The 12,644-nt window shown below is 58.4% G+C and overlaps 2 protein-coding genes across 5 annotated transcripts in view; both read left to right on the top strand.

Annotated features, from left to right (window-relative positions):
* LOC106806586 (protein GUCD1-like) overlaps positions 1-12,644 on the top strand; it is a 17,880-nt gene that overhangs the window by 1,227 nt on the left and 4,009 nt on the right. Inside the window, exon 1 of one of the 4 annotated variants that reach the window (XM_014808579.1) lies at positions 618-634. The exons of 2 other annotated variants lie outside the window; for them this stretch is intronic. The gene's annotated coding sequence lies outside the window, so the exon portion shown is untranslated. Of the gene's footprint in view, positions 1-617; positions 635-4,840; positions 4,872-12,644 lie in introns of those variants that run through there. One more of the 4 variants, XM_014808577.1, reaches the window with a different exon arrangement.
* The window catches only part of LOC106806575 (filaggrin-2-like), a 7,257-nt gene continuing 1,510 nt past the window's right edge, over positions 6,898-12,644 (top strand). The window contains exons 1-2 of the mRNA XM_014808567.1: positions 6,898-7,332; positions 11,864-12,500. Of these exons, the coding sequence (XP_014664053.1) occupies positions 6,898-7,332; positions 11,864-12,500 (1,072 nt within the window). The remainder of the gene's footprint in view (positions 7,333-11,863; positions 12,501-12,644) is intronic.

Raw genomic sequence — 12,644 nt, 5'->3', positions numbered from 1 at the left:
GGGCGGGGCGTGCGTATATGGTCGCATCATATACTAAACTACACGAGCTCTCTCGCGGTTCTCTTTCCGCCTATTCGAGCTACTTGTTCGTACGGGGTTGATGTCGAAGTGATTTCTTATACAGCGACGTGTCGCGAATGTCCCCCCGTCAACGACACGTCACGAAAAGCAGTCGAGGGCTTGTTGACGTTGTTGTTGCTACTGCTGCCCATGTGGCCTCATGCACCACTATTGTTCCTCGTGTTTGGCGAGGTGTCTGATGCCGCGGAGGAAACTCCCGTTTATTCACTCTCGTCCTTCCCACTCGCGTCTCATTCACACCGTGAAAAGAAATTTGCGGATTACATTAATGCTTTAAATTAATAATTGTTTTTAAGATTAATTAAGCATTAAATTTTAGTCCGACTGCCTGCCTCTCTCTTGAGGTTATATCTTGTTTCTTTCCGCAACCGGAGACGTGATCTATATATATCATATATAATATATATATATATATATATATATTAATATATATTATATACCCTAGCCATATTCTTCACGCGAGCTCCATGACTTAGGGACGGCTTCATTATTTTGCAGCACGGAGATAGTGGGAGACGGTATATCGCAAGAAAACAAGCTCAACCAATCAGGCGTCAGTACCGTCAGTACCGTGACTTTAAGAGAAAAAAAATCGGCGACGGTACCGTTGCAGGAGCAACAGCCATTATAAATACTACTATTACTAAAGTAAAACGCAGTGGCTGGAGGTACGGTAGCCGTCGTTCGTTGAAGCCCCTTTTTGGCGTTAGGGTTAGGGTTAGGGTTAGGGTTAGGGTTAGGGTTCTAGCTCATCTAAACTCTCAAATCGTGAATTTATTTCCCAAGGCGTTATTTCGAAATCTGGCGCCACCGCCGCCATCTTTGTCTCGTTAAGTATGAAAGCGAATGGACTCCCGTACCCGTAGTCTCGAAACATTAAGATACTGCTACCGTACCCGTAGCCACTGCCAAAGTAAAAGTAAAACTAAAAGTAAAAATAGGTAGGCCTAGTGCAGTAGTGGCTATTCTTACGACCAGTCGTAAGAATTATTTATGGACTATTCTTACGACGTCACATGTAACATACACCATAGATAGTGTTTGGGATACCATACCCCGTATATATATTGATTTAGTCGGTTTATAGTTATTGTTAGGGTTAGGCCATGAGAATTGAGGTTACCGTTTAGGAAGTGTCTAGATACAATAATGTAACCCAAACCCAGGAGGATAGGGTTACAAAGCGTCCGTATGGTTTTGTGCGGAGGAACGTCTGAGTGAATCACTCGGGGCGGTTTGCTGGTGCGTTTTCAGAGACTAGAACTTCTAAACTGGGTTTATTCTAAACACGAACCTTTCTCCGCTATCTTGAAACTTACTATGTATCATAATACTCTGTATTAAACTAATATAACCTGTTACAAAAATTCGAAGTGACGAGCGGCGAATATACTGAGCTCCATTTCTGTTGACCTGTGACGTACTTCGGGTTGAAGAGCGGATTCACCGACCAATTGGAGGGCGCTGCGTTTGCCAATCGCCATGCGCATTGGGAATGCGTACGTCACAGGTCAACAGAAATGGCGCTCGAAACATCCGCCGCTCGTCACTTCGAATTTTTGTAACAGGTTACAGCGTGAGAAACTAGCGGTCGCCCAGTCGCCAGTGGCGATTAGAAAATCGACCGGGCGACTGCTTGCTCGTGTCAGCTGGTCCGGCGGGGCGACTAGATAATCGCCGCACAGGAAATAAAGAATTTACCAAACTGAGGCCATAATAAAAATGTTGTTGTTTGCCCTCACCCGACCGACCCGCCAAAAAGGGGCCGACACAAACATTTTTATTGACCTTCCCGATTTAAAAAAAAAGTTTTTGTATGTGGCAGGTCTGCGGCAATTGTACGCGGGCTATAGTACTAGAGCTATGCACAACCTGGCTGCGTAGGTGCCCGCTGGCTGGGCGGCACTGATTGAAGTAGGGGGGAGGAGCGAGTGCATTATTGATTGTTTCACTTTCAGCTGCGTGCCAGGGTGCATACATGTTCATTATTACATATGTAGGGGGTGGGGTGGCCGGGCACCGCTGGTATGAGAGCGCGACAGCAAAACTTTCCTGGAATTGGAAATCGCTATATTATAATTTAGATATTAAATAACTTAATTATGGATCTAACTGTGACAGATTAACTTTATTTTCCTTTCCAAAGACTAATATGTGCTAAGAAGATATTTATTATTTCTTAATTCAAGTTCCTTTTATTTTTAATGCTTTTATTTCCAGATTACGGGTATGTGTGCGTGCGTGCGTGCGTGCGTGCGTGCGTGTGTGATCTGGAAATAAAATCATGCACAATTTAGCTCTGATGAACACAAGTTGTTAAAAGTATTTTATATGTATATTGTATCACTGTACAATGTACATTATATAAATCTGTAGGCAAACATAAAAGGTATCTCCACACAATCCACGTTATCACCGTCTCCCCCACCCCGAGTCTCAGTTCACACCGTGAAAAGAAATTGCGGTTAATTAATGCTTTAATTAATAATTTTTTAAGATTAAACTAGCATTAAATTACGTCCCGACTGCCTGCCTCTCTCTTGGGTTATTCTAGTGATCTTCCGCCAACAGTACGGATTATATATATATATATATATATACCCCATAGCCATATTCTCGCGGGACGTCTATGACTTTAGGGACGGCTCATTATTTTTAGCAGCACGGGAAGTGGGAGAGGGAACACGAACTCGTTAACAATGGGACCTGCACGTAGTTAACCTATGTTGTTGAGGTTGTAACATTTAATTGCATTACAGTCAGTATAGCTTTAGTGGCACTACAGCGGTAATGGGAGGGTTGTGGGGGCAACGTGAAAGCTGTTTGCTGCCGTAGGCGCTAAGGGAAGAAGAGTTGGAAACGTAAACGATGTGAGGTAGAGTGAAATTAACATAGTTGTTATATTTAAGTGTGATTGCCTATAGCCGTGGCTTTCACCTACTGACTGTCACCTCTAAACCCAAAGCTAGAAACTATATATTTTCTGACGAAATTTGCGAGCGAATTCTCCGCTTTAGACACGCCTGCATGTTGGAGTTAGCAGGATTTTATTGGATTCTCTACCAACTCAGCCATTTCCAAGGGTCCGGGTAATATTTAAGCTACAATTTTTTTTAAAGCTACAAAGGGATAGGATATGGTTGTAGCCAATTAGGTCACTTCATAACTTAAAACAATTTAATGTTAAATAAACAGTATGAGTTTAAGATAATGCATTTACATTTAATAAGTTAATTTAGTAGCCATGCTCACATGGCAGTACTCAAATCCGATTATTAGGATAAGATGGGAGATGCGTACGTGAGAGTGAGAAATAAGAACTCAAACTTCACGAAAGCATAAAGTAACGATTTTTATCCAGTCATCTAGAAAATATCATTACAGGTGTTGGAATGATAAATATTCTTCGGTTTTGTACTGACCCCGCCCCTATAGTGACCACCCTATCACAATACGCCACATTGCTACCAGACTAACTTGTCATCTATGCAGTGGCGTAGCTAGGATTTTTTCAGCGGGGGGGCACTGGTGTGCCTTACATTTTCGTGGTGGGGGGGTGGACAATATATAATTTTACTCGAGATGTGGTTTGAACCCCTCTTCTTTGGTATGTATCCTACTGTTCTAACGCGTACCTGTTTTATCATTTCAAATTTCTTTTTTACTCAAGCTCATGAATTTTCAGTGGGGTGGCTGGGGACCTGGGGCCGTCACAGAAATTTGTGGCGGGCGCCCCACGTTGTCCCCCCCCCCCAGGGCCACCCGCTCATCTACGCCACCGCATCTATGCAACAGGATTATGTAATTCGTTGCACTTAACACTTATCCGGGCAAACACCCACCAACTAACGCGCTAGTTAGTCACTGACCGCCAATTTCGATTAACGAAACTCTCCTGTGTATTAGGTTACTGGTATAGATTTTATCAATTGACCCCCTCATTGGCACCGTTTTACATATACGCTTGCTCTTGAATCCGTTTTATCATGATCTGTTTCAGGTTGACGATTCTTCAAAAGAGTCTCTCTCAAGACAAATTAGCGTTACAGTAAGTTTATTCTCTAACATGTAACGTTGAATCTCCGAAAATTACAGCCATCACTGATTAGGTAAGATCTATCCTCAAGCTGCGTACACAGACAGCCTATCTGACCAGTACCATAACATTCACAACATAACCATTCCACTGCATCTCTATAATTAATATTAATAGAGTATTAGATTATACCTCATATATATACTATAGAGATGAGGACTATATATATATTATGATATATCTCTATCTCTATATTAGAGATAGGATATTATATTATCCAGGGAGGGTATAATGACAAATATGTTCATCCTATTGTACGCTCCTGATATTATCAAGAGTAATAATTACCTGTAGGTATTTATTAGCTCTTGATATTATAGAGATCAGGTGGAACATCACATTAACCATCACATCTGAGGCGATGAAATGTAAATAATTAAAAAAAAACGTGGGACAGAAATATGGAAATAGAGTAAGGTAAATGTTTAAGTAAGCTTAATGAGATGTATTGTTTTTAGGAATGAAAATAAGTATATTTATTAGTTAATTAGAAGTTTCATATTAAGAAATTATTCATGGATGATGGTAATGGGAGACGATAAATGCGCAGAAAGCGAACCCAGACTGGCCGAATCCCGCACACCCCCCCCCCCCTTCCCCGCCCCCCCCCTCCGGTCTCCGCGGCCGGTGTATGGGAATAGATATCAATAGCCTTTAGTTAGCGAGCAGTGTCCTGTGAATACCGATAGGTCCAGTAAGTTACATATCACGCCCGACGTTGATTTTACAAAGTGCGATTATGCAAAAATACTTATAAATGGCTGTTGCTCCTGCAACGGTACCGTCGCGATTTTTTTTCTCCTTAAATTCACCGTAGTCGATGCAGCGCCATCTATCGGCCGATATATAGTAACTACCGTCTTGCTTTGGTACTGATAGGATAGAGACGAGTGGGATACGAGAGAGACTGAGAACCCTAATCCCGAACCCGAACCTCGAACCCGAACCCTCAACCCTAACCCAGAACCGACCCGAACCGAGGAAAGCGAGAAAATGGAAGGGGGAAGGGGCGAAAAAGGAGGGTGGGGATTAAACTATGGGGGAAAGAGAAAGCAGCTAAATAGGGGTCGGAAGGAAAAAAAAAGGGGAAACAGAGAAAGACGATGAAAAGACACGAAAACATGAAAAGAAGAAAAACGGAGGGATGCGAGCCGGCGACCAGGTGCAGACGGGCGCCAGCGGGCGAACCAGGAGACGGCCGGGCGACAGAGGGAAAGGAAAAGGGGCGGAAGGGGGCGAGGGAGAGCGCAAGAACACATGTCAATCCAAGCTAGGCGGCGGACCGGCAGGGGACCGGGACGGGAAGATGAAAAAAAAGCGGCGACCCTGGCTTACCGCTGGCAGGCAGCCCAACATCCAGGAGAAATGACGACGAGGACGAAGGAAACGCAGGGGCGGGATGGGACGGGAGCCGGCGGGCGCGGGAAGCCCCGGGGTGGCGCTGGGAGGGGGAGGGGGAGGGGGAGGCGGGAGGGGGAGGGGGCTGAGCGCAGCGAAACGCGCAAAGCGGGAAGGGAGGGCCCAAGGCGGGAGGCGAAAAGCGTGCGCCACCGCCTCCAGCGGGGGCGCGTGGAAGGATTGGAAAGCGAAAGGGACGCCCGGACCGGAAGCCCGGCGAAACGGCCGTATGGGCGTTCCACAAAAAGGCCGAGGCGGGGTGCTGCGCCTATCGAACAGGAAGGAGACGGCGGACCGGACCCGGAGCCAAATCGGCAAGGGAAAAACCGACAATAGGATAATTAGGAAAAAGAGCCGGAGGTCCGAGTGCTAGGTAGGGGGGCCGTGAGGCGGGACGAGCCAGGCGTAAGACAGGAGGGATTAGGACGATGCGGGACGACGGCACAGGCGAACAGACACCATGAGAGAGCTTGGGGGGAGACCAGGACCCCGCGAGCAGATGGAGGGTAGGGAGGCGCGGGGAGAGGTAGGGGGAGGGGGATGGCCAGTGAGTCAACGGCGAGGCGGACACGGACCGGTAGGAAGGGGCGAGGGACAGAAGGTAACCCAAACCAGCGAGGAGAGCACGCGGGGACAAAGCGGCCGCGATGGGGGGGTGCGTGAGGAACTGGCGGCAGAAGCATCGCGCGCGGCGGGGGCGGCGGGCGGTGGGCAGAGATCGAGAACGCGAAAGCAGGGCGGGAGGCGAAACACGAAACGGCGCGCCGCACGAGCGGGAAACGGAACACAAGCACACCCAGCCACCCCTTCCAATAGGACGAGGGAGGCACGAAGGAGCTCGGGAGGAAACGAAGATAACCGGGGATCATAAAAGGCGAAGGACGTAGCGTGCGAAGGGGCGAGCCGCCAGGGCGGGGGACCGGGGGACTGGGACGCAGTCCGCAACGGCGCAGAGGGGCCGAGCGGCAAACGGCGCAGCTGCCCGCACAAGGGGGCGGTGAAGTTCTCGCGCTGGCTAAACCGAAGTATGTTCACAAGCGGCACAGAAAGATGCGCCGCCAGGAGAGGCGCCGCGCGGCGACGTGCGCAAGTGGCCTCGGGGAACAACCGCCGCGCGGAGGGAGGGGAAACAGTCTAGGGGAGGAGACAGTAGTGAAGCCGGGCAAGCAGAGCCCGGCAAGTAAGGGGCGGGGCAGAAAGAATACCCAGGTGTAGAAGGGGCGAGGCTCGGAAAACGGCACCACGCAAACCGCGCCGAGGGCAGGCACGCAGACGGGCGCGCCGCACAAAATCCAGACGGGCCCACGCGGGGGAACCAGGCGATGCGAGGCCGGCCGGGGGGGCGGGCGGACAGGAGGGGACGCGAGATCACGGCCGATAAACCGGAAGGGGAAACCCGTCATGGTGTGTCGCGAGGCCCCGAACGCGAACAAGAACGAGAACCGACGATAAGCAATGAGGAGACGGTGGCGGGAGGGGAGCCAAACACGAGCGAGGCGGGGGAGACAGGGCTGACGGCGGAAGAAGAGGCCAGAAAGAAGGCGGACGACGGGGCGGAAGAAGTCAGCACGACGCACGAGGTCCCGAGCCGACGTGTGGGACGGGGACGGGGAGGGACGGGGGCGAGGGGCGACGGGACCGGGGAGCAGGATGCGGAAGGAGGGCGAGACGACGCGGGACTGGGAGGCCTAGGCGCCGGCAGACGAACGAACCAAGAGGGCGGGCGGGGGCGCCCAGAGGGCGAGACAAGAACGCGGGTTGGAAAGAAAGTGCACGAGGGAGAGCGGGAGAGGAGCGAGGGAACCCGAACCCGAACCCGAACCCGAAACCCGACGCCGAACCGCAAAAAGGGGCGGCTAACGAACGACGCAGCGTGACCGGACCTCAGCCCACGGCGGGGGACGGGATGGAAGTCAGGAGTAGGGAGAAGGGCTGTGTGGGCGCGGTCAACCTCTATCTGGGAGCCGCGCCGATGTGGGGGCGCGTAAAGGCACTTTGCCGGGACGGACGGGAACGGACGCTTTTTCCACGAGGGCGGGGAGCGGGGGCGGGGCCGACGGACGATCAGAGCACAGGCCAAAAGGGGAAGGGGCAAGCAGGGCGCAGCCTAGGAGAAGGGGGGAGCACGCGGGCTGCAAGGAGGACAGTCGGGCGCAGAGGCGGAAGCCCAGCGGGGGGGAAGGAGGGGCCGGCGGGGCTGGGACGGGGCGAGCGGGAGCGGCGGGAACAGGGGGGGGCAAGGAACGCAAAGAGGGGACAGCGGAGGCGAGGGACACCAGGGAAGAACAACAATGGAAGGGGGACACATGGAAAAAGGAACAAGGGGAGGAAGGGGAAGAGCGCGGGAGGGGGAGGGATGGGCGGAGGGGGAAGGGAGGGGAGGGGGAGGCGGGAGGGGAGCGGACGAGAGGCGAGAAAAGCGGAGAGAGAGAGCGGGACATAACACGCAACATGCGAGGGAGGAGGCGCGCAGCAGAGGGCGCGGGGCAGCACGACGGGGAGAGGTAGCGGAAGGAGAAAAAAACAAGCTGGCGACGGTGACCGGGGCAGGGAGCACACAGCCAGGGAGAAGAGGGGGCGCAAACGCCACGGGGGAAAATGCCCGGGGGCGGAGGCCGACGGAACGGGACGGCTGGAGAGGCCAGGATACGGCGCGCGAACGCCATAGCGGCGCCCCAGGGAGAGCGAAGGAGCCCTGGACCACAGCGAGAATGGGGAACGATGAAACGGCGAGGACGGTGTAAAGGACGTGAGGGTCACTGGCCAGGAAAACAAGACAGGCACAGGACGACGGAAACAGGGACCGCGACGCGGGAGGGCCTATGCGGCGCGCCACCGGGGAGGGAATGAGGACCAGGGCGGCGCGAGGTCTGAGGGGGAGGGGAGGGGGCACGCGGCAGCGCGTAGAAGAGCAGAAGAGCGAAGAAGACCGAGGGGGAGGACGGAGCGGCGGGAGAAGGCAGGAGCGGGGAGAAGGACAGAGGGGGCAGGAGACCGCGCCGGAGTAATGACGAGAGTGAGCGCGAGAGGAAGAAGAGCTCAGAGATGAGCGATTAGAGAGAGAGCGCGAGCGCGAGGACGAGAGAGAGAAGAGAGCGAGCGCGAGAAGAGGAGGAGAGAGAGCAGGGGGCAGGGGACGGGGGGGGAGGGCAGGGGAGGGGGCAAGACGGGGCGGGCGGGGACGCACGGGAGAGAGGAGCGGACCGAAGCGGGGGGCCTCGGGAACGGGGGTTCGCGAGAGGACTGACAGGGAGAGACATGCAAACGACGGACCCGGAAGGGGGGGAAACGCGGCGGGAAAAGGCAGGCACCCGGATAACAATCAAAGGAGAAACGGAGGCAAAGAGCGCGGAGAGGGAACCGGTGTATGCCGGGCAGGAGGGCGGCAGTAGAAAAGGAGACCAGTGAACGACGGACACAGGGGAGGGGCGGGGAGCGGAAAGGGCGGGGCAGGACCGAACGAGGCCCGCGGGAGGGGGGGGGGGGCGGGCAGAAGGGGGAGGGCAACGAGGACAAGGCCGGCGGGCATGGAGAGCACGCGGCGCGGAGCGATCGCGGGGTGGCCGGGGGGCGGTGGGGGAGCACGGGCGCCCACGAAAGGGGCGGGGCCGCCCGAGGGGCCCCCCCCCATCGGAAAAGGCAAGGGCGGGAGAAAAAAAAAGAAGGGGGAGAGGAGAAACTAGGAGCCGGGAGAACAGGAGATGAAGACAAAGAAAGAGCGCGGCAAACCACAGCGTCAGGAAAGACGAGAGGGGCCGCCCCCGCCACCACGGAAACGGGAAGGCCATCCAGGGCCCCCCCGCGGAAATAAAGCCGAGCGACGCCCACGGCCAGGAGAGGCAGCAAGGGAGGCGGGGAGCAAGGGGGTGCGCCGGAGGGGGAGCCGAATGCCGCCGGCGGGCAGCGCACGAGAGGGGTCGCGTGCGGGAGGCAGGACAGAAACCGGAAGAAGACGGGAGCAGGGCCAACCACCGGAAGAACGGAAAAATAGGGAGAGGGGCGGAGAGGCACGGGAGAAAGCGGGACCGGAGGGCGGGCGGGCAAGGGGGCAGGCGGAGGGGCTCACGCTGCACCGGACGACCAGCGCCGACGCTGAGCGACGCAAAGCGGAGGGAGAAGACGGCCGGGGAGCAGGCGACGAAAGGAACGCGGAGGAAGGGAAAGGCGAGGAGCGGAAACGCAGTACGGGGGGTGAACAGGAAAGGGCGGAAGGGAGGACAGGGAACGAAGGGGCCGACAACCAGAGCCGGGCCCGGGGGAGCGGGAGGGGAAAAAAACAGTGGCGAGGCGGAAAGAGGGACCCGGACCGGGGAAAGGGCGGCAGGGAGGAAGAGTATTAGCAAGAAAAGCCGGCTGAACGCCAACTAGGCTAGGCGGGGGCGAAAGCGGAGAGGCGCGCGCAAAGCGGCGGCAGAAAAGAGATGAGGGGCGAGCGGGGGGGGAGGCGGGGACAGGCATGGGGGGAGAAGCCACGGCGAGAGGCAAGCACACGGAAACTGAGAAACAAGCGAGGGGAAGGGCACGCGACCGCACAGCGGCGGACCGGCCAACGCGGGCCGGCCCGGAGCGCCGACGGCCCAGCAACACAGCGGCACCGGAGGCCCAACAACCGGCCGCAGGGCACGAGCGGGAGGGCCACGAGAAGCCCAGAGACGCGACCCGGGAACGGCCACTAGGAAAGGGGACAACCGCAACCAACTAGCAGCGCGGGGAACGACGCGGCAGGCCAGGGGAACGACCGCGGCGCGGCCCGGCGCGCTGTAGTGGCGCAGAGCCACGCACAAGGAACGCCGCGCTCGCCGGGAAGGCAAGGGCACCGGTCGCCCGCTGAGGCAAGACGGGCCGCAAAAGCGGGGCGAGCCGAGGACGAGGTGAGAGGAGAGAGAGATGACGCCGGCCCCGAGGACGGGGGTGCCAGGACGACCAGAGCCCACGGAGAAGCACCACCCACCCAAGCAGCAGAAGAGGCAGGCCCGGACACCAGGGCAGACCGAGGGACAGCAGGAAAGGAGGGAGCAAGCGAAGAGAAGCAGGAGATGACGGAGACCAAGGGCGCGCGCAGCGGGCGAGGGGAGGAGCGGCGAGAGCGGGGGGAGGGTAGACGGGGAGAACGGGGGGGGGCCGCGCGGGCACCAGACACCGGCCAAGACGACGGCAGAGGGGCGGCAGGGAGGCCACTAACGCACGGGGGGGGGGCGCGGGACGAGGCGCGTGGGACGGGTGGTCGCCCGACAGGTCGGCGTGGGACAGTGGCGCGAGCACGGCGGGGGAAGAAGGGACAGCGCGGGCGAAGCCGAGGCAACCCCGGACGAACAGGAGCGCGAAGAGGCGGCAAGGAGAAACCGCGCGAGACCGAGCCGGGGAGGAGGGGAGGAGGAGGAGCGCAGGCGACCAGGTGGCACGCACGCCCCGCCCGCCGAGCCCGGCCGGCCGGCCCCCAGCGCCGGCAGGCGCGGCCTGCGGGCGGGCGCCGGCAGAGGAGCGCCGGGCCCCGCCAGAGCAAAAACCACAGCGAGCACCGCGCCCGCCCGGCGCGAGGCGCGAAACACATAGACACAGAGCGGCGCGACGCAGCGCGGGGGGGCACAGAGGAGGGCTCGCGCACGCGCGCCAACACACATCTTGCCGCAAAGGCCGCGACGGGAGCCGACGGCGACACAGCGAGGGACACCGGGGGGACCAAAAGGACCAGCGCCGTCCGCCGGCGCTCGGGGCGGGGCGCGACACGGGGACTCTTAGGAAGGAGGGCAGCGCGGACAGTCGGCGGGCCGAACCGGCGTCGCGGCGTTCCTCCCGTCACCTTTGAGGGGGACCGGCCAAGCGAACGGGCCAGCGGGGACGCGACGCGCCGGGCGTTCGATAGGGGGCTGCTGTTTTCTGCGGTATGAGACGAATTTGTCTAGGAGGGTGGGGGGCGTCTTACGCGGGAGCATCACGTGAGCTAGCTGCGCGGGCGGTGGTGGGTGTCGGCGTGACGTGTATGCAGCCGGGGTTTTTGCGGCCGCGGCCGCCGTGAGCCACCCGTCCGGGCAGGTTTTCCCTCTATGGGTATCGGCCGCCCGCTGTCCGTGCAGTTATACTCTGGGCGGATCCGATCCGGAGAGACGTTAGCAACGGCGGGGCGATTGCAGCCGGAATCGCTGAGATAGCGACGGACGATCGCAGTCCGCCGATCAATTTAAGCGTGAGCACGGCTGTTTAGCGGAGAAGTGGTTCGTCGCGTGGGGGGGCGGGCGAGGAGCGCAGAGCGGGGCGGTCTGTTTTTTTTTAGGCTGCGCCGTGCTACAGGCGGGCTGTCGAGCAAGGGCCGCAGCCGCCTACGACACGCAGGGCGGGGCGCGCCGACGCGCTACCGCCGGGCGGTCCGAGGGACGACAGCGGTGGCCGGACGGGGCCGACGACGGGGCGAGTACGCCGAGCCCGCTGCTTCGGAGCGGGGGCCGGGGACACACCAGCCCGCCGACCGGCAGACGCGACCTCACGGGCGACAGCCGACGACCGGACAACGAACGACCGGACACGAACCGCGACGCGGAGCGTGTGTGCAACCGCGCCCGCCAGCGCGACCCGAGCCACGGAGCACACAGCCAGCGCGCGGGAGCAGGACGCGCGAACCGGCGGGGCCGCGCCGAGCGGGCGACGCGCGCCGCCGGCGCCCGGCGCCCGCAGGCCGGCGCTGGCTCGCGCCCGTCGGGACGGCCGCGCGCCCGTAGGACCGTGCGCGGAAGCCCGGCGGCGCCGACCGAGAGCGGCGGCCGCGCGCTGCAGCGCCGCCCGCCGCGCGCGAGGGAAGGCACGAGCGGAGAGCGGCACGGCCTGCAGGCAGGAGGACCCCAGGCACGCGCCAACTGCGAGGGAGCAACAGCAGTTCAGCTTAAGCAGCAGGCAGCCGCAGCAGCAGCAGGCAGCCAGCCAGCATGGGAACGTGAATGAGGCCGGCGGAGGGGCAGCGAGCGGGCGCGACGCGGGGCGGCAAGGAGCGAAGCGGCACACGGCACCCGGGAAAACAAGGGGAGCCGCGGGCCGGCTCGGGCAAACAGCACCGCTCGCCGCACGGGGGGAAAGGCGG

The sequence above is a fragment of the Priapulus caudatus genome, unplaced genomic scaffold (genome assembly GCF_000485595.1).
Source record: "Priapulus caudatus unplaced genomic scaffold, Priapulus_caudatus-5.0.1 Scaffold168, whole genome shotgun sequence".
Classification (NCBI taxonomy): Eukaryota; Metazoa; Priapulida; class Priapulimorpha; order Priapulimorphida; family Priapulidae; genus Priapulus; species Priapulus caudatus.
This window is presented reverse-complemented; position numbering and strand designations above follow the sequence as displayed.